The sequence below is a fragment of the Eulemur rufifrons genome, chromosome 28 (assembly GCF_041146395.1).
Source record: "Eulemur rufifrons isolate Redbay chromosome 28, OSU_ERuf_1, whole genome shotgun sequence".
In the NCBI taxonomy this organism is placed as follows: Eukaryota; Metazoa; Chordata; class Mammalia; order Primates; family Lemuridae; genus Eulemur; species Eulemur rufifrons.
Window position 1 is genome coordinate 31,507,596 of NC_091010.1, and position 25,593 is coordinate 31,533,188.

Consider the following 25,593-nt stretch of genomic DNA (forward strand, 5'->3'; position numbering starts at 1 on the left):
TTAGCCAAAAGCAATAGCAAAATTACATGATTAAGTAGGCTGAATTTGCACACAGTATTCTTTAAGTAAACATCAGGAAGTAAAATAAACACATAACCCTCTCTCTCCTAATCAAATTATTTTTTTTAAAACCTAATATTGGCACCCCAATGAACAAAAGTACAAAAATCTCTTTATAACTACTCATGACAGCATAAATCATGCTTTATTTCACGTCTTCCGCATCTTTCCCTCCAACACTCATCTAGCTCCTACAGCAACTACCTTATTGGATCAAATTAAGAAGAGTCCAGAAAAAAAAGACTATACAAGTGGTCACTCGTTATTGATGTTAAGTTCTTATTCTTTATAACAGAAAATGTGTGTATACTGCTAGAGCTGAATGGCATTTGAATGGCATAGCAGTCTTCCACATGTACCAAAGTTTATTAAGAAAGCCTTGGGGGGAAAAAAAAAAAAGAAAACCTTAGAAACCAGATCATTCTACTATTTAAAATGTTAACAATGACATTTTTTGTTTTGAGATGGGGTCTCACTATGTTGCCCAGACTAGTCTGGAACTCCTGGGCTGAAGCAGGCCTTCTGCTTCAGCCTCCCCCCGCCCCCAGTAGCTGGGAACGCCCAACAACAATGACATTCTTTTAGAAACCAAAAAAAAAACAAAAAACAAAAAAAAAAAACACAAATACAATTTGACATTACTATAAAATGGTTTTGCTCTAGCTCTTTTCACTGTTTTTTTTTGTTGTTATTGTTATTTTTGCATAGATGTTCATCTGTATCTTTTCACTGTTTTATACCTTTCTCTCCTATATTAAATTGTAAGTACTTGAGAAACTATTAAACACTGATCTTCTCAATATATTTAGGAAGGTATGATTTGTTAAGTATAAAATAGTACAGACAGTTAAATGCTAAAAGAGCCCAACAAAATTTCCCTGCAGGGTAACTGCAAAGATGCTTTTTATGCTACATTTGTCCTGTAGATGTTACAAAACCCATTTCTCTCATTCATTCCATACTACTCATTACACAAGGACTCCTATGTGCTCCCTGAACTCATCTGAAGTAGAGAACACAGTCAATGATTTGAGTTATGATTTTCTCCATTCTCCTAAGGATAGTACACAATTAGTACCACTCTAGATGCCATGGGGAATTACGGCTGAATTCTCTTCTGAAAACCTAATTGAGAAAGACTGTGACAGACACTAGCACACCTTCTCCTCTTTCCCCCTATCCTTAAACTACTAAGACCTCAAACCCATGGTATCTATTTTACTAATGGATGGCAGACTTTGTCCTGTATTCATTTCCACAGGGAAGTTATTTGAAAATACCCAACTTTACATATTTAAACCTCATGTTTCCTCTTAAGCTATGTTTTTCTCTTCAGTTACTACCTTTGTCAACCTCAGTATATAACAAGTCATCTTTTTGTGACTTTTTACTTATTTTCCATCCACAAACAACAAAAATCTTTCAAGTCTTTCTGGAGATCTAGAATCTACAATTTCTAAATATTTTGCATAACATATAAAGTACACATAAATTCTGAGTTATCCTATACCTGTGAAATGAGAAATGAATTATTCTGTTCAAACAGGTGATAAAGATTTTGACAATCTTTGCTTGACTCTCCTAAGAGGATAAACAAATGCTAAAGATGGCTTTCAACTACAGTGAGGTTTTTGTGCTGTGTGGTAGGTGGAAAAAGTACATTTTACTGAGCCATAGCAAATAATTTTAAGAGAATCTTATCCCATACTATATTGATCTTTTTCATTATCCTGCAACATAATTTGAAACTAAAGACTTTTTCTCCATGCTAACACTGAGAAGCAACAATTTGTTTAGCTTATGTAGTCATTACCTTTTTCCCCTTAAAGTAAGGGAATGATTCTAAAATAAGAACATCTGCAACAGTTGAAAAAAACTATCCCAACACATCAACACACCGGAACAGCAGTCACACTATACGACAGACAATGGGTTTGCAAACTTCTTGGGTAAAGAGCCAGATAGTAAATATTTTAGGCTTTGCAGGCTACATACAGTTTCTGTAGCAGCTGCTCTGTCATTGTAGCACAAAAGCAGCCACAGACAGTAAGAATGAGCATGGTTGTGTTCCCATAAAACTTTATTTATGGACACTAAATATTCACATTCATTTTCGTGTATAAGTCTTTTTTAAAAAAACATTTAAAATTATAAACACAATCCTTAGCATACAGGCCATAAAAAGCAGCCAGGAGGCTGGATTTGGCCCACAGGCTATAGCTGGCTGTCTCTTATATAGGCTTTTATATGTTATGCAAAATGTTTTAAATTCCAGAGACTTGAGACTTTTCTTTTTTAGATTTCTCATTTTAAAATTTATATCACACTAGCTCTCTTTCTGGATAAATACATGAGAGAGAGAAAATAATTTTTAAAAAATACAATTCCTTATTTTAAAAACAGAAAAAGAAAGAAGCTGTAAGATGAATGTCATCTTGAAAACATGTAATTCAGAAACAGGTGAAATTAAAGATTAAAATTTTTATTCTATGCAATATAAAATGATATGCATAGATTTGGTACATAATTTTTTAGTTTTTACTTTAGGAAAAAGACAACAAGAAAAAAGGTTTATAAATCTCAGTCCCTTTTATAAAAAGTTGCAACTGAAACCAGCAATCAATTCTATGTACAACCATCAACTCTGCGTATAATATGAATTATACCTGGGAATTGTAATTTACCTTCATGAGTTCTGGCTACTTTTTAAAAAATGCACAATTATATCATAGAATACTGTGGCTTCTACAATTTGTGACAATTTTGAAAAGGAAATTCCTGCCTCCGTAATATAAGGAAACAAGAATACTCTTTTCCATAGTTGTCATCCAGTATAAAAAAACTTCACAGTCTGATTTACCTTTATCAAAGGTAAAACAATTCACTACTACATTTGCATGGATTATTTTGCTCCTCAGTAGTTCCTAAACACGAAATAAATTTTGCATAAACTTTTACCTGTTTGGTTTTCCAAACCAAGATACTAATAGAAAATGTGCTAAACTGGCAGAAGTCCATCGGCTAAAGGAAAAGAATTGAATATAAAATGATTACCAACTTTATCCTTTCTAATTTACAACAGCTTCAAGTATTGAGACCTAATTGGTTTCTTGTGTCTATCCATCACGAACACAACTCAATCTTCTACTTTAAAACTCCTCAGTGCCATCTTTTGGCGGGTGCTTTACATGGCGACGTACAAGATCAGCTCGTCCAACTTCAATCATTTGTTCTTCCCAAGATTTCATTTCATTATGATAACGAATTTTATCATCTTTAGCAAGTTGAAAATATACCTGAGAAAAAGTGAAATTGTTTATTTAGAAAAAAGTAATTTCTGGAATGCCTCCATATATACTTTAGAAATTACATCACTATTCTACATATATAAAGTGGAACTTCAGAGAGAATGTTTTGTGAGATAAAAGCAACATGAGAAAAAGGTTAAGAGATAAAGATTTGTTATCTCTTAAGCTGTTACAAGTTCAGATTTTGGGTTATGGGAAGGAGGCAGAAACAGAATAGGATTGCCACTCAATACAGTGGGCACTCTAGCCTTATGAGTGACGTTTTAAATATCAATTTTATATGCAGTCAAAAACTACCAATAGAAAAAAGCCAAATTGATTCTAAGAATAGTAAAATAATTTTTAAAATACTTTAACTGTATTATTAGTAATAGAAGGTTGCTTTCCCATGAATCAAGCTTTACCCTAATATATTCTCTAACAGATATCCTAACTGGACGCTTGAGACCAAAACTCATAATACTTACTTGCTTTTCAGAACTAGACAGATTTTTCCAGTTTTCATTTATACTCTTTAGCTTTGCCTGTAAAACAATGTACGTTTAAGTAGCAGACATGGGAACTTCAGTAATCAAAGAAATTTCATTCTAACAAAAAACTCAGATATCGAGAATAACAGGCACAGCCTCATTAAGTCCTAACATCTTTTCTTTCTAAACAAAAACTATTAAACTGTTAAAATCTACAAAAATGAACTGAATGAAGGTACTTATCTTTTTTGATTCAGAAATATTAAGGGATAATCTATATTCTGCCATAAACTAACTTCAAAGAATAAGTGTTTTTATTTCTTCCCTGTCACTTCATGTTTTATTCTAAAATTGTGCTTAAGTGTTTAGGTGTAGTCATAGGAACAATAAGTCATAGGAACAACATAAGTCTCTAATTCTACTTAGCTGAACTTAGTCATGCGGCCTGGAAAAAGTCAATTTACCTACCTTAGGATTGGTTCTTCATCTATAAAATTAAAGGGATAGAAAGATGCTTACTTTTGCTCCTTTCTAAAACCTTATTAAAAGAATAAACAAAAATTTTTAAGGAATAAACCCAAACAGACAAACACAAAAGGAGAGGGCACTACCAACACAAAATTTGACAAGCTAAAAAGCAGATGTTCTTTACTGACTCAAGTGACCCAAGACAGCTAATTCCTAAGCTGGCAGTGAGGAAAAGCTAAAAGCAACTTGATTTGCAATGCAGAATTCTCAAATAGCACAGGAACTGGCAGCACCAGATAGGTGTAAAACAGTGGTAAAGCTAAGGTTAAACACAGAATTGACTGAAGACTGTTTAAAAAGAAGTTAAATCGTTACCATAGCAGATTTTATGACATTTATCTCCTCCAGAGAGTAAAATAAAGTCACTCTGTGAAAACCAGGTATAGTTTAGGGCAACGGTACCATGCTAAAACCAGAGCAATTAAATATAGCATCCCAGAAACAAAAAGCAAAGGCTAAAGGAAAACAGCAAAGATAAGAAAATTAGAGAATTAGCTCAGAAGATCCACATACAAATAATAGGAGTTCTAAAGAGTCAGAACAAAAAAAAGAAGGCAGAGGAAAAAAAAGAAGACAGATCACACTCAAAGGACCAACAATCAAAATGTTTTTACATTTCTCAAAAGCAATACAACAAGCTAGAAGAGAAGGATCAATACTTTTTTAAATTTTGAAGGAACATGATCTCTAACCTAAAATTTTATGCCCAGTCTAACAAACAAATGTGAGGATAAAGACATTAGAGGCATGCAAAACTCAAAAAATTAATCTCCCATGCACCCTTACTGGGGAAGATAATATGCTAGAATCAGAGCAAACCAAGAAAGACAACAGAAACAAAAACACCGTAAGGATGATCCTAGGATATTAGCTGTAAACAGGTACAGAAGGCAACAGCCAAACTGGAACAAACAGAGGCTTCAGATTGAAACAGAATATCTAATGCATCAAATGTACTGAAAGTTGATGAATATTGAAGAGTTTTGGGTGGAATTATTGGTAAGTACAAAAAAACCCAAGCAAGCAAAAGAACCTAGACATAATCAACTTCAGAGAAAGTAAGTTTTGCCAAAAAGGAAAAATAATCATAGCACATGGCATACATAACTCAGCTGTAAATAGGGTTTACATAATCATAATAATGTAAACACTCAATACTGATCTAACCAAAATTGTAACTATATTGGGAAGTAGGGAAATGGGAACATGCGAATAGTGGGATGAGAGTTAAACGTTCACCTTAAGTAGTGGGAAGTAATGCTTAAAGTATAAGATAGACAATGCTTAAAATTGAAAAAAAAAATCAAGAAGCAATAATGTAAGAATGTTATTTAGAAATCCAGAGGTAAATACCACAAGAATCAGCTAAAATAGTGGAATGTGTTTCTGGGGTAAGACGTAGGACAGGGCAGGGAAAATTGTTATCTTTCTAACAAACCTTAAAGAATTATTTTGATTCTTTAAACAATGACGATGTATAGCCAATATTTTTAAATGAATAAAAATGATATGGTCAAGCTATATTTCAATTTCCAGAGATAGGACCCAGCCATTAAGCTTCCTAGGTGATTCCAAGGTGCAGTGAGATTTGAGAAGGATAGATTTAGAAGGACTCTGTCACATATAACATTCCTATACTGATGAGAAAACTAAATCCAAGGTTTAAGTTAGTGAATAAGCAAATTCTAGATAAAAAAAATAAATAGGCTTGCATTTCAGTAATGGAGAGCCATAGAAACTGAATTTAAAATCCCAAGGGGAGTAATTAAGTGAAAATATGTAGCCAGGGGAGATGACTATGACATATTTAATCATATGTTAAATAGGATTTGTAAAGTCAATGACAGATCTAAATAACCCAAAGAGGGAGAGTGCCAAAAACTTTAACCCAGATTAAAAAGAGTTAAGACAGAGCGCCTGTAATCCTAGCACTTGGGAGGATGAGGCGGGTGGATCGCTTGAGGTCAGGAGTTCGAGGCCAGCCTGAGCAAGAGTGAGACCCTCGTCTCTACTAAAAATAGAAAGAAATTAACCAAACAACTAAAAATAGAAAAAATTAGCTGGGCATGGTGGTGCATGCCTGTAGTCCCAGCTACTTGGGAGGCTGAGGCAGGAGGATCGCCTGAGCCCAGGAGTTTGAGGTTGCTGTGAGCTAGGCTGACGCCATGGCACTCTAGCCTGGGCAACAGAGACTCTGTCTCAAAAAAAAAAAAAAAAGGGGGGGGGTCAAGGATCTGAACATCCACTTCTTTGACCATGTCCTATTATATAAGGAAAAACACAATTGCCCATTTGGAGCTTCTAAGAAGATAAAAAAGGAAAAGACTAAGCCACAGGAATGATTAATAACCTTTTTTTCTTGTTTGGCAAATTTGTATGATGACGTTCATATGTACAACACATTTCCAGGTAAATAAACAAAATTTTATTAAAGGATTTAACATGAAGCAATAGGTTATACTCTCATTCTTCCCAGTGATTGTAAAACAGTTAAGAACTGCTGGAGTAGAAATGTCTCCAGAAGAACTTAACAACCCTATAAATTTGAAAATGTTATATGGTTTCTTTTAAGGTATTTTAGGAGACAGAATCTTGATATGTTGTTCAGGCTGGCCTCAAACTTCTGGGCTCAAGGGATCCTCCTGCCACAGCCTCCTGAGTAGCTGGGATTACAGGCACGCCACCATGCCTGGCAGAAAATAAAAAAAGTTGGTGCCAGGCCTGGTGGCCCACACCTGTAATCCCAGCATTCAAGGAGGATCGCTTAAGCTCAGGAGTTTCAGGCTGCTGTGAGCTAGGGTGACACCAGGGCATTCTAGCATGGGCAAGAGTGAGACTCTGTCTCAAAAAAAAAAAAAAAAAAATTTGGTAGTGTATGTATGTATGTGTTGGCAACTACATACTCTAATTGTATGTGGTAAGAAAAAGGATTTTTCTTTAAGGAGATCCAATAAAAAGGGCCTTATCAAAACAGTTCCATGTGTTTAATGAGCTACTTTTCTTCACCACTTGACATATGGCACCCTATAATTCCCTGTCTAAATATTTTTTAAATTAAAGTAAACAAAATGCAGTTCAGTTTTACCTGTGATGAACTATCCTTAGCTTCTTGGAAGCTTTCTGCTACATAAATGTTATAAGCTGAGCGAGGTCTTTTTGGTTTTCCGAGCATTGTTAACTCCTAAATAACAAAAATAGAAGGATCAGATATAGTTTTAACCTCTATGAAACTTAATCTTACCTAGATAAACTTTATTTGCTATACATTACAGAATGTTCCTTAAAGTGAATGTTATGATTCTTATTATAATGTATGTGATTATTACATCTTAGGGTCAGAATTTTTTGATAGCATTGAGTTTTAAAAGTTATAGATTCCTTATTTCCCATACACAAACATTTCTTTTACATATTATTTTCATGGTCTCCCTGAATAACTGAATACGTATTTACAAAACATTTTTAAAACATAAAATAATACCAGTTTCACCCTTTCAGCACACTACCATCCCCTTTGGCCAAATCACTCAGTATATGCCTCTACCACAACTCACATACTGGACTATGTTTAATAATCTCTCCTCTCATTCCCCTTCCTGAATGGCTCAATCTTTAAAGCTCAATAGATGTGTTAAATTCAATTCTTTTTTACGAGGTACTAAAAGGGAAGAAGAACCTATGGAAAAGAATACAAATATCTCTTACTATCTAAATCAGTTTAGTTCCTGAGGGCAGAAAGTGAGGGATAATGAATTACTCTATTTAGTTTCTGAATTTGGATGGCAAGTAGTACTTGTAATTTATAAAATTCTGTGGCTCTTAAAGGCAATTTGGTTATGATCAATAACAAATCCAACTATTATTCATAAGTAAAAGTAGGACTCCTATGATTAACATCTAGAGATCACTTTCTTCTTTCTGAATCTCTCAGTTACATAGTTATTGAAACTACTGCAGGTTCCACGCACTTTACAACTTAACTATGTCCCCCTTTGTTTTTAGAGCTACTGCCAGAGATTTCTCTCCTAAGTACTTCACTTGCAACTTCTGGTCCCCACATTCTCACCTAATCTCTGAACTAGTTGGTACTAGGAGTCTTTAATGGGAAAAACATTTCCAAAAGGGGATAAGAATGGAAAGGGAAACCCTTATATCTGTTCAATCCTCATTTCTGGTCCTCCCCATTCTTAGCACAGGCTGGGTGCTTTAAGGAGGAAAGGAGAGTAAAAGGGAGAGAATATACTTTAGCAAACACCTTTCCAAATACCATTCTCATGCTGACATTATTTCTCACTCTCATTATCTCTTCCAGCTTTCTTTGAATAATTGGATCAGCAACATCAGATTATCAGTTTAAAATATCAAGCTCAAGGAGGTGCCTTGGCATCTCACATTCAAGGCTGGAATCTCGTTTTTCAGAGAAATAGTTTTAACTCTGATGATCACTTTTTAATAGTATATGTACTGGGCCAGAAAGCTGACCCACCTCACACCTAATACTGGTTTTATAGAAAAATGTAGTCTAACTTTCAAACAATGGCATTTATAGGTATTAATACTTTAAACTGGGAACTACAAATTTTGAAGCATGTGGGATTTCTTTGAAGAAAAATAGAATTCCATCCTAAAGGCACTTATTTGCTTAGATAAACTGGCACTTTCCCCTGATTTGTTAATAAATTAATTCAGTCTATTTAGCAATATTCAGTATCAAACTCACCATTATGTACAGAACAATTCAAATTAATAGGTTATTCTAACAAGATTCAGAAGCAAAGATTCTTGCTATTCCTGGTTTGGTTATTTCTTTTTTCTTTTTTGACCCAGACTTAATGTATTACATCAAAAAGCAAAGAAGTCCATTAAATCCAGGTGAGACATAAAATATCTAACAAATATCAAATAAAATATTTTACAAAGAGAAAAATGAAATGATATAGAGCACAGCATCAAATAATTTAAGAGGCAGCAAAACAGATAAAATATTGAATTGAGAGAAGATTATTATTTTAACGAATAGCTTCTCATTTATGTAAGATAAAGATATCATCAAGATAGGAAGAATTATGAATAAATTTAAAAATTCACCATTCAAACTATGTTAAGCATCATAGCACACATAAATAATACCATAAAAACGTACATTGAAAGAAAAATGTAGTTATTAATAGATAAACTGCAAGCCATACTTTCTGCGTTTTCTCATTAGTCCTTGACAAAAGGGTGGTACACGATCCACTGAGACCCCATTTCATCCTCTGAAGAAGTTTCACAGTTCTCCCTTAACTTTATTGGAATCTCAAGGCTGAGGTGATAATTTAGCTCACTCCAAATTATCCCTTCTCCACACTTCCCTTCCTTAGTAATATTTCTCAGAACTTTCACAAGTGTTGGTGGTTAATATGTCAACAAATATGGTTCAGTCGTGTATACTTTGCAGCTCATATGATTTCTCTGAGAGGCAATGATTGATTAAAGTCCATGATGAGGTCCACCTAAAAGCTGTTTCCATAACTATTTTTTTTTAAGAGTCTAACAGTATATCTTGTTAGATACAGTATGTCCTCATAATGTATACATTATTTCTTGTACAATGATATGAAATAATATGGGAAATATTCATGATAAATTATTAAGTGAACAATGCAAGTTAAAAACAACAGTTTCATATTTTTTTTTCCCCACCCCCCCTTTCCCGAGTCAGCACCTTCAAGTGTTACCACTCCCCAAACGGTGCGCAATGCACTCATTGTGTAGGCGGTTTGGTTATTTCTTAACCTTGTTCCTATAGCTTTCATGCCAGTCCTACTAACTGTATATCTTAAATTTGGATACATCTGAAAGTAACACTAATGAATTCCAAGACAAACAAAATGGCAAGTGTCCTGGTGGCTATCCCATTTTACCCTAACTGGAGTCCATCTGATAATATTCTACTATATCATATCTATACATTATCCACAATATAAGGAAAAACTACCTATATTTATAATCATACAAATTTCAGTTCTTTGCCATAGGAAAAGAATATTACAGTAATACTCACTCTCTTTTTTAGTAACGATTTCTTTTTTAAACGTTTTTGTATGATTTCTTTTTCCAAAGATAGCACCTGACTTGGAGTTAGTTGTTCTTGAATTCTGTTTACCTCTTCTTTGTATGCCTCCCAGTCTGCCCTGTAAGCATCTTCATATATCTATAAATAAAAAACCCAAATAAGAAGTCAATAAACTGTGGCCAGCAAACTCAACATAGCACATCTGCCAGAGAAAGACAACTACATGACTTCAGAGTAAACCACTATGTGGAAAATGTGCTCTGGGATGTGATGTAAATGGATTAAAAACATGGATTTTTGGCCAGGCTCGGTGGCTCACGCCTGTAATCCTAGCACTCTGGGAGGCTGAGGCGGGTGAATCGTTTGAGCTCAGAAGTTCGGAACCAGCCTGAGCAAGAGCGAGACCCCATCTCTACTAAAAATAGAAAGAAATTAGCTGGACAACCAAAAATATACAGAAAAAATTAGCCGGGCATGGTGGCGCATGCTTGTAGTCTCAGCTACTAGGGAGGCTGAGGTAGGAGGATTGCTTGAGCCCAGGAGTTTGAGGTTGCTGTGAGCTAGGCTGACACCATGGCACTCTAGCCTGGGCAACAGAGTGAGACTCTGTCTCAAAAAAAAAACATGGATTTTTCACATATATGCTAACCAAGGTAACAGTCCAGCAATTAGCCTCCATTTTCAAATTGGGGCCAACCCTTTACGTGGATCAGAAGGTATAAAGTTCCTTTGTACATAATGGATATTAAAAAAAGTCTGGGTCATCTAGTCCTTTAAAGGATATGACAACTGTTCCTAACTGCAGAATAACTGGTCAGAGGTGTGGAAAACATATATGCTTACTTTTTTCTCTGAATCAGGAAGGTCCCTCCACACTTCAGCAATTTTTTTAATTAGTTCTGTATTTTTCGCATCTTTGGATTGGAATAAAATGAAAAAAGATGTCACAATTTTATGTCTTAGGATTAATTTCTAAAGACTTCCAAGAAAGCACAATCCATACCACATATAACTTAACACAATGATTTAACTTTTCTTTATCCAACTAATTTAAATATGATAATTTATCCAGTATTGTTAAAAGTCAATATCTAATAACTAAGGAATATATCACATAACCACCAAAAACTATCCTCAGAAATTGATTAATAGTTTAAGCAGCTGGGTAATCAATTGATCAAGTTTTTTACTTCCGTATTTCAAGCAAAGCTTTTTTAAAGTCTTTGAGGAATCATTTAAGTTCATAAAACCTGTCTAAACAAAATATAGCCTTGATTCATTTAACACCAACTTGTATTTCAATTACAGAAATACCATTTAGAAACAAACTATTCTAAAATCAATCCATTATTCTCCATTTTCCTTCCTCATCTCAACTGAATGATGGGGTGCCACTGATTTACACCTGCTAGCCTCGACTCTTACATTTATAAAGAAGTGGGTACTTAAGCATGTCTCTGGAACTAATTTTTTATCTACATTGTGAGCATTTTTATTGTAGCTCATCTGATTTTCACAAAAGCGCTGTGATGCACTGCATGTAAAGGAGCCTTAGAAATCATAAGCAAAGATTAACTATTATTAATTTAGCTATTACCTTTACACCATAACCCAAAATAAAGGCCCTACAGCCTTTCTAGGGAGTCAACAAACATCCTACCTAGAAATCTTTTTATCAGGAACTCAAGACAAGAAAGGATTTTCACTGAAAGCTATCATTTTACAGAAAGTTCTTGAAATTAGCAATAATCTGATAGAGCTTTACAGTTTATAGAACACTTTCACAGTTATATTTAATTGCAACTTTATTAACAATTCCCTGAGGCTGATGGAGCTAAACAAGAAAGAAAATAATTCATTCATCAGTGGAACTAGGCAACTAGGCCCAAATTCAGCTTTTTCAATCCTGTTACCAGGGCGTTTTCCACTATTTTCATACTATTTCTAAAATACCTTTCATTAGTTCTCACTTATATTTAAAGCATTTCCATTTGGTATAAAATGTTATCTTTCCTCTTTTACGGACCATCAAACAAAATAAATGATTGTTCCTTCACTCCACTGGATGTTTTGGTAGTGCAAATCAAATTTGGCATTTAACTGCTTAGAGGCCTTTCCATTACATCAGAGAAGAGTACAAGCCCCCAGACTCCTTACCTGGGTTCCGAGCTTTATATATGGGTAGCTGTTCTTTAGAAAATCGAAGGTATGAAGTCAGAGGTTTCTTTGGATAACTAGCCAAGGCGGATGAAAACCATTTCGGTACATACACAAAACTACATAAAAACAAAAAGAAAATAAATAACTGTCAAGTATTTATCTGTCAATATTCACATGTATATGAACACAGAGCCCAAATAAGATTTCATCAAGATTATCTGACACCTTCAACGAGAATGTTAATGACTTATTTAAAACCCTACCCTAACCAGAGGCAAAAGCCTTCAGGCCTGAAGTCTCAAAGCCCTTACCTCCTACGAAGGGGAGAAGGTGGAGGAAAGCGTCTATATACCAGCTCCTGGGCCCCGCCTCCTTAATACCTAGATGATGGCTAGAGTCGGCGCGCTTTTGCAGACGATGCCGAAAGGGTGATTCAAGGCTGGACAGTGGAGAGGGGGAAGGAGTGGGGGGATGGGGTGGGAGATGGCAGGAAGCAAGGTATGGGGTACTTAAAGAGTAAGGCCTGATCTCCAAGTCACCGTCCCCTTGGCAAGGTCGAGGTCTGAAGCAAAGGGCCAGGGTAGCTCTGAACGCCTAAGAGGGGCAGAAAGTGGAAGACAGCGTCTACATTCCAGCCCCTGGACGTCCTGGGCCCTGCCGCTTCCTGAGGCAAGGGTGGGCGGTCCTACCTGAAGGGTAAGCGCAGTCGACTTCCACAGCCAGCGCACAGCTCCGCTCCGGACCTCCCCAGGGCACTCAGCACGCCCCACATGCTCCGGATAAGCGCCATCGCACCGCCGGTCAAGGCAGTGACCGAGCCCCAACCTCGTGGCGCCTCCTGGCACAACAGAACAATCCCAACAATGACAACTCCAACCACCGTGCGACTCCAGAATTTGTTATCATGCCCGCCACTCGCGAGGCACTATGGGAAATCGGTTACCTTCCGGTTGGCAGACAAGGGGCGGGGCAGAGCAGAATGGCGCAGGCGCCGTAGTGAGCCCCTGGTAGGCGGGACTGCTAGGGAGGAGGAGGACCGCCGAGGCGGTAAAGGGAAACCGCCGGCCACTCGCCTGCGGAGGGCGCTGGCGTTCAGGGGGCGCTGCTGAACCGCGTCTGCCTCCGGCCGCCCCCAGCTGTTGGTTCCGCACCCGGGCCAGGAGACTGACGGGGGGACCGCAGCGGCCTCACCTCCAGCGAGCGCTGGCGGGCGTAGGCCGGTGACGGCCGGAAGGGCTGTACGTAACAGACAGTCTTACAACCAAGACACCGGACAGCTGTGCAGCCCGCGCGCCCGGCGGAGCTCCTTTGTTCAAGCCAGGGCCAGAATTCAGAGTTCAGAAATAGTGCCAAGAAAGCAGAGGCGTCCCAGACCTAAAAATGCAGATTCCAGGGCCTTGCTGCGAGGGTAACTCACTACGCCCATGAATCTGCGTTTTTAACAAGTTCCTCAAAATTTAACATGTTCTAATTCTGGTCGTCTTGGGACCACATTTAAAGTAATACGGATTTAGACTATTCTCCCATCTTCTTGCACAGTCTTCAAGTGTGACCTCCAACCCTGCTTAATTTTGAACGGAGGAGACTTTGGCTAGTTGTCTGCAGGCTCTAGTTCTAGTCCCAGTTCTAGTCCTAGCGTTAACATTGACATCTTGACCTGGGAATGTCTTCTTCTAAGATTCAGTTTCCCCCTCTGTAAATGAGGATATTGAACTAAATCAGAGTTTTCCCAACCAAAGCCCGGAGAATGTGTAGCTATTCGTTGATGTGTTGTACAGTTTTTCACTGGTGTTGTAGAAATACCATTTTCTGTACAGGCAATGGCATGAAAAATATTAGGAAGACCTAAAGATATCTAAGGGCCTTCCAGCTCGTAAATACCGTTGTTTCAAAGATCACCACCTCTTTAGACAGTCTTTCTTCTGTTGGACAGCTGTAATTGTTCGAAAATTCTGACCAGTGTAATACTGTTCTGAGAGTCTACTGCCTTTTGTAGCTTTGAAAAGATTGGCCCTTTGAAACTACAAAAAACTAAGCCCACCTCTTCTTTTAAGTGGTAAGTAATGATCACCACTTCCCTTATCATAAACAGGACCTTCCAGATCATCTGTTCAAACCTCCTATTCGATCATGGAAGAAACAGGTTTTTTCCTGAGTAAATACTAGCTGTGTACAAGGTTCCAAAAGTAAAGAGATAAAAGACAGTATCATGTCCGCCCTGCCATGTAAACCATTACAACAGGGTGCTAAGATAGAGGTTACATTTAAGGTGAGATCTAAAATGATTTGATTCCCTCTATTTTTCTAGAATGTTTTTGTTCTTTCAGATGTTTGACAGTTAAACTTCTTTTGGACATTTAAAAAATCTTTTTTTGTTATTTTCAACTGATTTCAGTAAATCTTGCTGTAAAAGTCTTACCAAATCTATAACATTTCTGTTTGCATCAGTTACCAATCTTCCTTCATTTACATTACAGTTATAATTTTATTCTAAATGCAGTATTTACAAAGACAATATAACTCTACCTACTTATTCAAACTGTCTTTGAAATAAAAAGACATATGGTTTCATTTGTATTGACTTTATAAAACATGGAGACTTACTACACCCTTTCCCAGGGTTCTGACCTTTTATTTTGTTTTAAAAATTCACCCACTCCCATGACTTCAACTATTAGGTATATCCTCGCGATTCCCATATTACCTATTGAATCCAGATCTCTCCTTTTAGTTGCATATCTGTATAACTACTATCTTCTGGACATTTTCACCACCACGGCCCACAGGTACTTCAATTTCAACATTCCCTAAATAAAATTTACTGTCTTTCCCCTATCTTGAACTCTTCCTCTTGGTAAGAGGCACCAGTTTCCCACTTTAGTCATCCAAGCCAGTAACTTGATAAGTCATTTTGGAAGCTTCCCCACTGACGTTCCGCCCCCATCAACCAACTGATAATGAATATTGCTGATTCTACCTCATTAATCCCTCTCATATGTAGTCCCATCTCTCCAGCCCCATTGCTGTTGCTTTTGTTCAGGCCAACAGTATGCTGGTAAATCAGCTTTCCGAAAAAGAAAGCCCTAATCTGTAGTGTTTGCCAAGTTCTATGGTGTAAAGACTCCCACCATGGCTGATTTTAAGCTACCAGCTTGAAGTCACTGAACCTGAAATTAGAAAGAGGTAAGCATAGTTGGCTCTCCAAGCCAGTACTGGCTGGCTCCTCTTGCCACTGGTTCAGGCTCAGCCATCTTTCCCCAAACTCTTAATTTTCCTGTTTTCAGTCTTTCTTCCACAGTCACCATCTCAATCCTTCTAAAAGGCAAATCCCATCCATTTATTTATTCATCGAGTGTTTACTGAGCGCCAACTCTCTGCCATGATCCCATGTCTGTACCTGATTGCCCACAGAATCAAGATCATTTCTCATATGTGGCATAGAAATCCTCCATGAACTGGTCTTTTTGTTTCCTCTATAGCTTCACCTTTTCTTGAAATTATTTATGACTAAAATATCTATTTCTTCTTCTGATTTAATAGATTCATCAAACCACTACATTTGGCTCTAAGTTTACCATTGCTTTTTGTGTGATATGCCAGTGTAATGGAAATTATTGGGTAAGAATATAGGCTTAGAAGTAACACAGATCTGGGTTCAAATCCTGCTCTTGTTAACATGAAAATGAAAATGAAATGAAATGAAAATTTATTTATTTATTTATTTATTTTATTTTTTTATTTTTTTTTGAGACAGAGTCTCACTCTGTTGCCCAGGCTAGAGTGAGTGCCGTGGCGTCAGCCTAGCTCACAGCAACCTCAAACTCCTGGGCTCAAGCGATCCTCCTGTCTCAGCCTCCCAAGTAGCTGGGACTACAGGCATGTGCCACCATGCCCGGCTAATTTTTTCCATGTATATTTTTAGCTGTCCATATAATTTCTTTCTGTTTTTAGTAGAGATGGGGTCTCGCTGTTGCTCAGGCTGGTCTCGAACTCCTGAGCTCAAACGATCCGCCCACCTCGGCCTCCCAGAGTGCTAGGATTACAGGCGTGAGCCACCGCGCCCGGCCGAAATGAAAATTTAAATGAAAATCTTTTTGACCCAGAGTTTTCTTCTCTGTAAAATGGGGACAATAATGGTTGATTCTTAGGATTGTTGTGAAGATTAAATTATACATTATACAAAAAGTTCTCAGCATAGTCCCTGGAACATAGTAAAGGCTCAATAAATATGGGCGTGGTGGCTCACACTCAGCATTCTGGGAGACTGAGGCAGGAGGATCGCTTGAGCCCAGAAGTTTTAGGTTGCCATGAGCTAGGCTGACGCCACGGCATTCTAGCCCAGGTGACAGAGCAAGCCTCCATCTCAAAAAAAAAAAAAAAAAAAAAAATAGTGGCTATTTTTATCCTTATATTTTCATAACAATTATTAGCTTCTAAATATAACAATTAAATAATTATAGAATATCCTCAAATGGAAAAGTCAGACGTGCATCACATCCCTGACATTGCTTTTTTTTTTGTCATTTTCTCTGCCTATTAAATAGCCTACATACATACATACTCGGTAACCAGCACTGCTCCTCTTTTCCTATTAAACTTTTTTTTTGAGAGACAAGGTTTTGCTCTGTCACTGCAGCCTCAAACTCCTGGGCTTGAGTAATCCTCCTGCCTCAGCCTCCCAAGTAGCTAGGACTACAGGTATACACCACCACACTTGGCTGATTTTTAAAAAAAGTTTTGTAGAGGAGACGTCTCACTATGTTGCCCAGCCTGGTCGTGAACTCCTCGACTCAAGCAATCCTCCCTCATTGGCCTCCCAAAGTGCTGGGATTACAGGCATGAGCCGCTGTGTCCATCCCCTATTGAGCTTTTAACATTTCTTAAATTAATGATATCTGAGCAGAAACGTGGTAGTTGATGAAAAATTAAAACAACACACCCTTAAATTGGATTGCACATTCATGTTTTCAGAATATTTTTATATAATTTTGACTGTATGATTCACAAATCAAACAAAAAGACAGAGAAGGTATTGTCATGATTACTGATTGCCTCCAATGGCCAGACAGGAAAAATGAAGCACGCCACAACTTAGCACGCCACATCATGCCAGCCCAAAATATCTTCCTTGGATCTTCTATAATGTGTGAGCTTGTATTACTTGTGACTTATCATATACCATTCTGGTTTCTAATTTTTTTTTCTGTGTATACACTTTTTTCCCCTCAATACATATGAGTTACTTGAGGACAGGGCTAGGTCTTATGCTTCCTTTTATCTCCTGTAGTACCTAATACAGAACATTGAGCATGATAGACAGACAGATGGATGGACGGATGTATGAGTGGACTGATAGATAGATAATGTGAAAAGATTAGCATCTGCACAAATTGTTTATACACAGATTTGGCCCCCTAGAAAACAACTACCTGTTAGAAGTGTCATTTGCTAATAGAAGGGATAGTTATGTGCGGAGGTGGGAACCAAGTAAAATTTTGGAATATACACATGAAAGTAATTATGGTTCATTGATACTTGCACACTGGTAAAGCAGAAGGTAGCACCAATAAATAGCAATAGCAGCCAGAGGCCTAGATAATTCCCTGGTGAATAATGGAGTTAGTTGCATGATTATCACTCAAAGGAAGAAAGAATATTGCTAAAAGAAAAGCAGTCTTGCTTTTGTCATTATAATAGATAAATAATTTAGCTAAAATAGGAGCAATTACTTAATAGATTTAGTAATTCAGATATGATTCTGAATATATAAGTAAATATATTTCTGGAAATAAGATCATGTTGTAAGCACTACATTTAAAGATTATTTGTTCATCAGCAATTATATAGTACTGTGATAGGCACTGGAGGAGCTGGAAAAGAATAAGACATTGTTCCTGTCCCTATGAGGTTACACACCGATTGGGGGAACAAAGTACAAACATACAAAAATTCTAAAAGTATAACAATTCATTCCAGCAATACAAGAAAAATTTTTACAATCTGAATATCTTCTAGCTTATTTTTTTACAAATCAGGATTTTAATAAATTATAAGTATAGAAAACTGCATGTATAATGTTTTTCTTTCAAATCACTTTCATTCACTTAGGGTCTATTTTCACATCACTGGAGTTTGGCTTTAAAATCAGTATACAAAAGGAAGGAGAGATAAAGAGAGAGAGAAATTAGAAAAAAGATATATTGCATGATAATAGTTCCCAGCTATCTAAATTAGTTTATGAATTATTTCTCAATTAGAACAAAGTCTGCCTGCAGTCTTAATTATTAAGGGCATATCAGAATTATTTTTAGCCATTGCTGTAACAGCATTACAAAAAATAAATATAGCTTTTCTATTTTAAATCTGATTCTGAGTCAGCAGGAGGTAGGACAAGCAAAAAGGACAGCTATAATTTTATGCAAATTTTTAAAACCCCAATTCATATTACTGGATATTACTGAAAACTGACTTCATATTACTGAAAGATGACTTGAAGACTGGAAGAACTCCAGAATGATTATTTTGAGGAGCAATGCTATTAATAAAACAACTTAACCTACTGTGTCTGCCCTCACACTATTGCAAAGCACCTGATCAATACAAATGATAATAATTATAATTTATTGCTCAACTACATGCCAACTGTTTTACATATATTTTCTCTAATCTTTTCATAAACCCTACAAGGTGGTATTATTTCTATTGTGCAGCTATGGAAACTGGTACAGATGTATATATATATATATATATATATATGTATATATATATATATATATATATATGAAGGATATCTTCCTTGTTACCATCTTAACAAAAATTTCCACCTCTGAATCCACAGTTTGAAGCTTTGAAGTTATATTTGATTCTATGTAGGTATAACATATGCAAATCAGTCATGAAGTTGTAGTTTTTTTAACACTTGCTCACATTGCATTATTTATTTTCTCTCCCTATAAAGATGCTTTCTTAACTTTTTTTAACTGAGTGGATTATGAAAATAACATCTTCAGTTCCTTTAGTCACTCATTCATACAATCATTCAAAAACAGTCTTGAATTTAAAAAACTACACATACACATATGCATGGATGTGCATACCTAAAAAAGTAAAATAATACACACAAAATTTGGTTTAATAGTGACTATACTGGGTACTGCAGGAATGAGTGGTACTAATTTTTTACTATATATATTATTTTTAATTTTTTCTGAAATATGATAATATTCATCTTTTTGTAATAATTGTTTTAAAACTCAGTTCCTAGGAGAGGCCAGTAGTATGCTAGAGACTGTGCTATGTTCTAAAAATACATACAAAGATGACTAAGGCATGATCATCAGTTTAAATCTGCCTGGAAGAGTAGGGGATGGCTTCATTTCAACAGTTTTTTCAAGTAGGGGTGGAGTTGCTTTCCAGAAAAATTAAACAGTATGTGCAAGTCATAGACATGTGAGCGGGCATAGTGTACATATGAAAACAAAATATATGTGAAAAAGAGTGGTATGAAACAAACCTAGAGTTTGGGAGGGGCTGCTTGTGAAGGACTATATATGATACGTTAAGGAGTTTAGCAAAAGATAGCCTAACAACTTTTTAGGCAGGTTAGAGGTGCAACTGAACTTGTTTTTAGAAAAATCCCTTTGGTAGGAGTATAGAGAGTGATAGGAGTGAGGAGACTATGGCCATAGTCCAGGAAAGAGGGGCTGAGACTCTGAACTAAGACAGTACCAGGACTCATAATCCAAAGGCATTTCTAGGTACAATCAGCAGGATTCCATTGACCAGATAAGCACATAGAAGCCAAGAATGACTTTAAGGTCTCTAACTTGACAGACTATTCTAATTCAAACTGCATACTCTGCTGAGTAGATAAAATATAAAAATTATAATTGAAAAGGTATGAGAGAGCTGCAATAGCCATGAGACTCTCAGAGGTGAGCTCTGAGTATCTGCAGTCATTTTTCTCCTGGAGTACAGACTAGAGACAGAGAATTTGGGCTTAGCACAGGCAAAGGGCCCACTGCTGGGGCATAGAGAAACAGTTTTTTGTGGTTGCACAGTACTGAGTGACAAAACTGGAGACTTAAGAGACGGGCAACTAGTTTCCTCCCTCAAGATACGTGCCAAAGTCTTAAATCTTGTGGGGGCAGGAAGCTAAAGAACATGAAAAAACAGTGTAATGTTCTGCAGTCTGGTGGTGTCGAGAAGACAATGGCCTGCCAGAGGAAGGGGACCCTAAAGAACAGAGTAGGAGTTAAAAGACTGAAGTGGTGAACTGACACTGAAGACTTACAACTTCTCTTTTTCCCTGGGGCACTTGATTGAGATGCGGCTAAAGGCTGAGAATTCAGGCTTGATCTCTCACAGAAGGTAACTGTTCATGACAGAAAAACTGGTAGTACTTGCAGAGAGCAAATGTAATAAAATTGCAGCTCTGAAAGGCTCCAGACATATAGCTGGTTTCCCATTCAAGATGTGTGCCAAAGTCTGAATCTCCCATGAGCAAAAGGCTAAAACTCTGAATCAAAAATACTGAAAAGAAAAGTGGAATTTCCTGCAGGCTCTCTGTGCTGAGGAAACAAAGGCAGTGGAAGAGGGCTTAACTGGGCACAGTGATAGCTACAAACCTGTAGTCCCAGTCACTCAGGAGATTGAGGCATGAGGATTGCTTGAGCCCAGGAGTTCAAGATCAGCAAGGACATCATAGTGAGATGCTATCTCTAAAAAAAAAAAAGAAGAAGAAGAAGAAAGAAGGAAGAAAAAGAAGAGGAGGAGGAGGAGGAAGAGGAGGAGAAGGAGGAGGAAGGACGAGGATGAGGATGAGGATATGTACTGTGAACAAGTACACATCTGTAAACCAGATACAGTTTGAGTGTGGTAATACTGCAAACCAGCCTCAACTAAGCGCAGGCCCTGACTGCATTAAGGTGATCGATCGTCACACACTGTTTGACTAGCAGAGCAAAAGAAGAGCACTTTGGTGGAAGATAACATCATTTAGGGTCTCTACAATTTATGTACACGATGTCTAGCATAAGAGCAGACTTAACAGGTGATTCAGATGCTGAAGTCAGCAAAAACTTTAACTGATTAAGAAGTTCAAAAACAAAAATATAGAGAAGATAAATGAAACAATGTAGGAACTCATCAAAAACCTGAAATATGCAAAAAATTTAAATGGTAATTCTAGAACTGAAAAATAAACCTGGAGTTAACAATATCTTAAGTAGAATGGATGGGTTTAAGAGCATACTGAGGCCAGGCACGGTGGCTCAAGCCTGTAATTCTAGCACTCTGGGAGGCAGAGGTGGGCAGATCATCTGAGCTCAGGAGTTCGAGACCAGCCTGAGCAAGAGTGAGACCCTGTCTCTACCAAAAAAATAGAAAGAAATTATCTAGACAACTAAAAATATATAGAAAAAATTAGCCAGGCATGGTGGCCCATGCTTGTAGTCCCAGCTACTCGGGAGGCTGAGGCAGGAAGATTGCTTGAGCCCAGGAGTTTGAGGTTGCTGTGAGCTAGGCTGACGCCATGGCACTCTAGTCAGGGCAACAGAGTGAGACTCTGTCTCAAAAAAAAAAAAAAAAAAAGAAGAGCATACTGAACACAGCATTTGTATTAAATTGTAATCAAAGATGGATATTTTAGAGTAATTACACACACACACTGAAAGAATGTCTAACAAGTTATCAGAGGGAAAAATGATACTACTATAAAAATTGACTAATCCAAAGAAGGCAAGAAGGAAAAAAAATAAAATACGGCTTAAAGGAAAAGCAAAACAGGAACACAGTTGGTATAAACTCAACTACATCTAATTCCATTAAATGCAAAAGGATGAAATACTTCAATTAAAGGACCAAAATGGTCAAATTGGATAAAAACCAAATCAAATAAAACCAACTATGAGTATAGAAGACATACATTTTAAAAAGGACACAGAAAGGACCAAAGTTAAAGAATAGAAAAAGATATACACTGCAAACACTAGCCAAAAGAAAGCTATAGTAATATGAGATAAAGTGGACTTTAAGGCAAAGGCATTAATACAGATAAAGAGAGGCATTTCTTAATGTGATATCACAATTGTGTTTGCATGTGTGTGAGAACTCAATAATATGATGTCAAAATATATAAAGTAAAAATAAAACTAACAATCCTAAAGGGAAACTTTCCACACATTTCCTTTAATGACTACGAGAATAAGCAAATAAAAATTGCAAACTCAATGAACTTGATCTAATCAGCATATTTAAACACTGTACCTAATAATAACAGAATTTATATTCTTTTCAAATGTATATGATACATTTATCAAAAATTCCATATGCTGGGTCATAAAGCAAACGTCAACAAATTTCAAAGAATTGAATTTATTCAGATTATGTTTTCTGGCAATGGAGAATTTAAGCTAGAAAACAAGAATAAAAATTTAACTTGAAAAAAACCCCATTGCCTGGAAATAGAACAATACATCTCTCTATACAACTCCTAGGTATGGAAAAAATCAAAACAAGACTTAGAAAATATTTTTAACTGAATGATAATGAAGATACAATATTTCAAAACTTGTAGGATGCAGCTAAAGTAGTGCTTAGGGGGAAATAGTTTTAAATGCATATATTAGAAAAAAAAGGCCAAAAATTGTTTTAATCTCAAGAAGCAGGAAAAAAATAAAATCAAAACTAAAGAGAACATAAAGAAATAACAGAAATCAATGGAATGGAAAACAAATATACAAGTGAAATTTTGAAAATCAAACATTGATTCTTTGAAAGATTAATAAAATCGATAATCTTATAATAAGACTAATTAGAAAAAAGGAAGAAAATCTAAAATGTAAGGAGATGACTACAGATACTTATTAGCTTCAAAAAGAGGGTATCAATAACTCAATGCCAAATAGATTGACAATATACATAAAATGCAAATTCCTTGAAAAACACAAAACTGAGAGTAACAAAAACATATCTAGTCCTATATATATTAAAGAGATAGAATTTGTTACTACAATCATCCCATAACCCTATGCAAAAAACAAAACATTGTTTGATTTGCCAAGAAAAAAAAAAACTCTAGACACCAATGGCTTCAGAATATTCTTCAAAATATGTAAGGAAGAAATAGCACAAATCTTACACAAACTCTTCCAGAGAATAAAGAGGGAATGTTGCCTAACTCATCTTATGAGGCCAGCATAACTTGAGGTATTAAACTTAACAAAGATAGTCAAGAAAGGAAATTATGAACTTCTCTCATGAACATAGTTACAAAAATCCTCAAAAAATATTAGCAAATATTAATAGAATCCAGTGACTTGTAAAGAGGATAATACATCTCAAAGTGGATTTTTATCCAGAAATGTAGGATAATTTAACATGTGAACATCTGCTAATGTAATTCACATTACATTAATTGAGGGAAAAGACAAAAATCACAATAATGATTTTGATAGATGAAGGAAAAGCATTAAATTCAACTTGTAACTCAACAGTAATAAAAATGCTTAATAAACTAGAAATAGAAGGGAACTTCCTTAATATGAAGGCAACACCATACTTAATATTGAAATAAAACCTTTCCCTCAGAAATCAAGAAAGGATGCTTGCTATTACTATTTCAGCATGATACTGAAGCTCAAGCTAATGCAACAAAGAAAAAAAAAGAAATGTGGTATAGAGATTATAAATGAATAAATAAAATTATCACTATTTGCAGGTAACATGATTATAAGTGTAGCAAACTTTAAAATTCTACAAACTTTAAAAGAGTAAATTTAGCAAGGCTGCAGGATACAAGGCAAACACTATAAATTGTGTTTCTATACATCAAGAACACACAAATATGATGAAATGAAAAATAATTTTTATAATAGATTTTAAAAATTAGAGACCTAGGAATGAATCCAATGAAAAATGTGTAAGATGTCTACACAGAAAATTACAAAACAATTACATGAAAACAATTAGATAATTAGAAATTAAAGACAACCTAAGTACATCGAGTGCTATACATATGCATGGAATGACCAATAAGATGTGGTAGTGACCCTAAATTCTTTCCCAAGGAAAGGTGAGGATCTGTGTCCTTTTCCCTTTAACTTGTTTGTAAGCCTGTGACTGTTTCACCCAATAAACTACAGCACAAGTGATGCTGTGTCACTTAAAAAAGGAAGCTTACTTCTCATTCTCTTGGAACACTTGAACTTCAGATGGTCCCTCTTGGAACTGAACAGCTATGTTGTAAGATGATCACACCACACAGAAAGACCATTAAGTAAGTGATCTGATAAATAATACCTGCCCAGATGCCAAAATATGAGTGGAGAAGGCTCCAAATGGTTTTAGCCCCAAGCCACTTGAGTCACCCCAAACTGAGACCCTAAGTAGCATGCAGTAGACAAGCCATCCCTATTGTGCCCCATACCAATTGCTGACCCAAAAGAATACATAATAAAATGGTGGTTGTTGTGTACCACTTAGTTTGGGGTGCTTTGTTGTTTAGCAATAGATAACCAAACCAAAAGATGCCAACTTTACCAAAATAGCTCTACAGATTCAATCCAATACCAATTAAAATCTCAGCAGGAGAAATGGCAAAGTTGATCCTAAAATGCAAAACAATATCATAAAAGAACAAAGTTGGAGGATCCACACTTCCTCATTTCAAGTTACCTACAAAGCTACGATAATCAAAACAGGGTGGTAATGGCATAAAACATTTAGATTGATGGAACAGAACTGAGAGTCCAAAAATAAACTTCTATAGTCAGTTGATTTTCAACAAGGGTACCAAGACCATTCAAAGGGAAAGAATCATCTTATCAACAAATTGTACAGGCTGATCTTCAGAAGGGCCTGTTTACGAGGTTTGCCCTTGGCTGACATTTGGGAACTTGGCTTCTGAAACCATCCCTAAGTGATAAGGTTGTGCCTGCCGTGCTAGCCTGACTAGACTTTTTAAATAAACAATGTGATTTATGGTGAGCACCTGCTCTCCTGCTGGGAG

The 25,593-nt window shown here is 36.3% G+C and overlaps 1 protein-coding gene across 2 annotated transcripts; it reads right to left on the reverse strand.

Moving 5' to 3' along the window:
- Positions 1-2,829: 2,829 nt before the first annotated feature.
- On the reverse strand, positions 2,830-13,433 carry TFAM (transcription factor A, mitochondrial). Of its 2 annotated transcripts, XM_069460457.1 has the most exons (7): positions 13,274-13,433; positions 12,582-12,700; positions 11,268-11,338; positions 10,413-10,562; positions 7,452-7,547; positions 3,836-3,892; positions 2,830-3,356 (listed from the first exon to the last, which is right to left on the reverse strand). In XM_069460457.1, exons 1-7 carry the CDS (start codon positions 13,372-13,374, stop codon positions 3,210-3,212), a joined length of 741 nt encoding a protein of 246 aa, XP_069316558.1. In that variant the 5' UTR covers positions 13,375-13,433; the 3' UTR covers positions 2,830-3,209. The 2 variants fall into 2 exon arrangements, with proteins under 2 accessions (XP_069316558.1, XP_069316559.1); XM_069460458.1 differs by lacking the exon at positions 7,452-7,547.
- Positions 13,434-25,593: the final 12,160 nt, after the last annotated feature.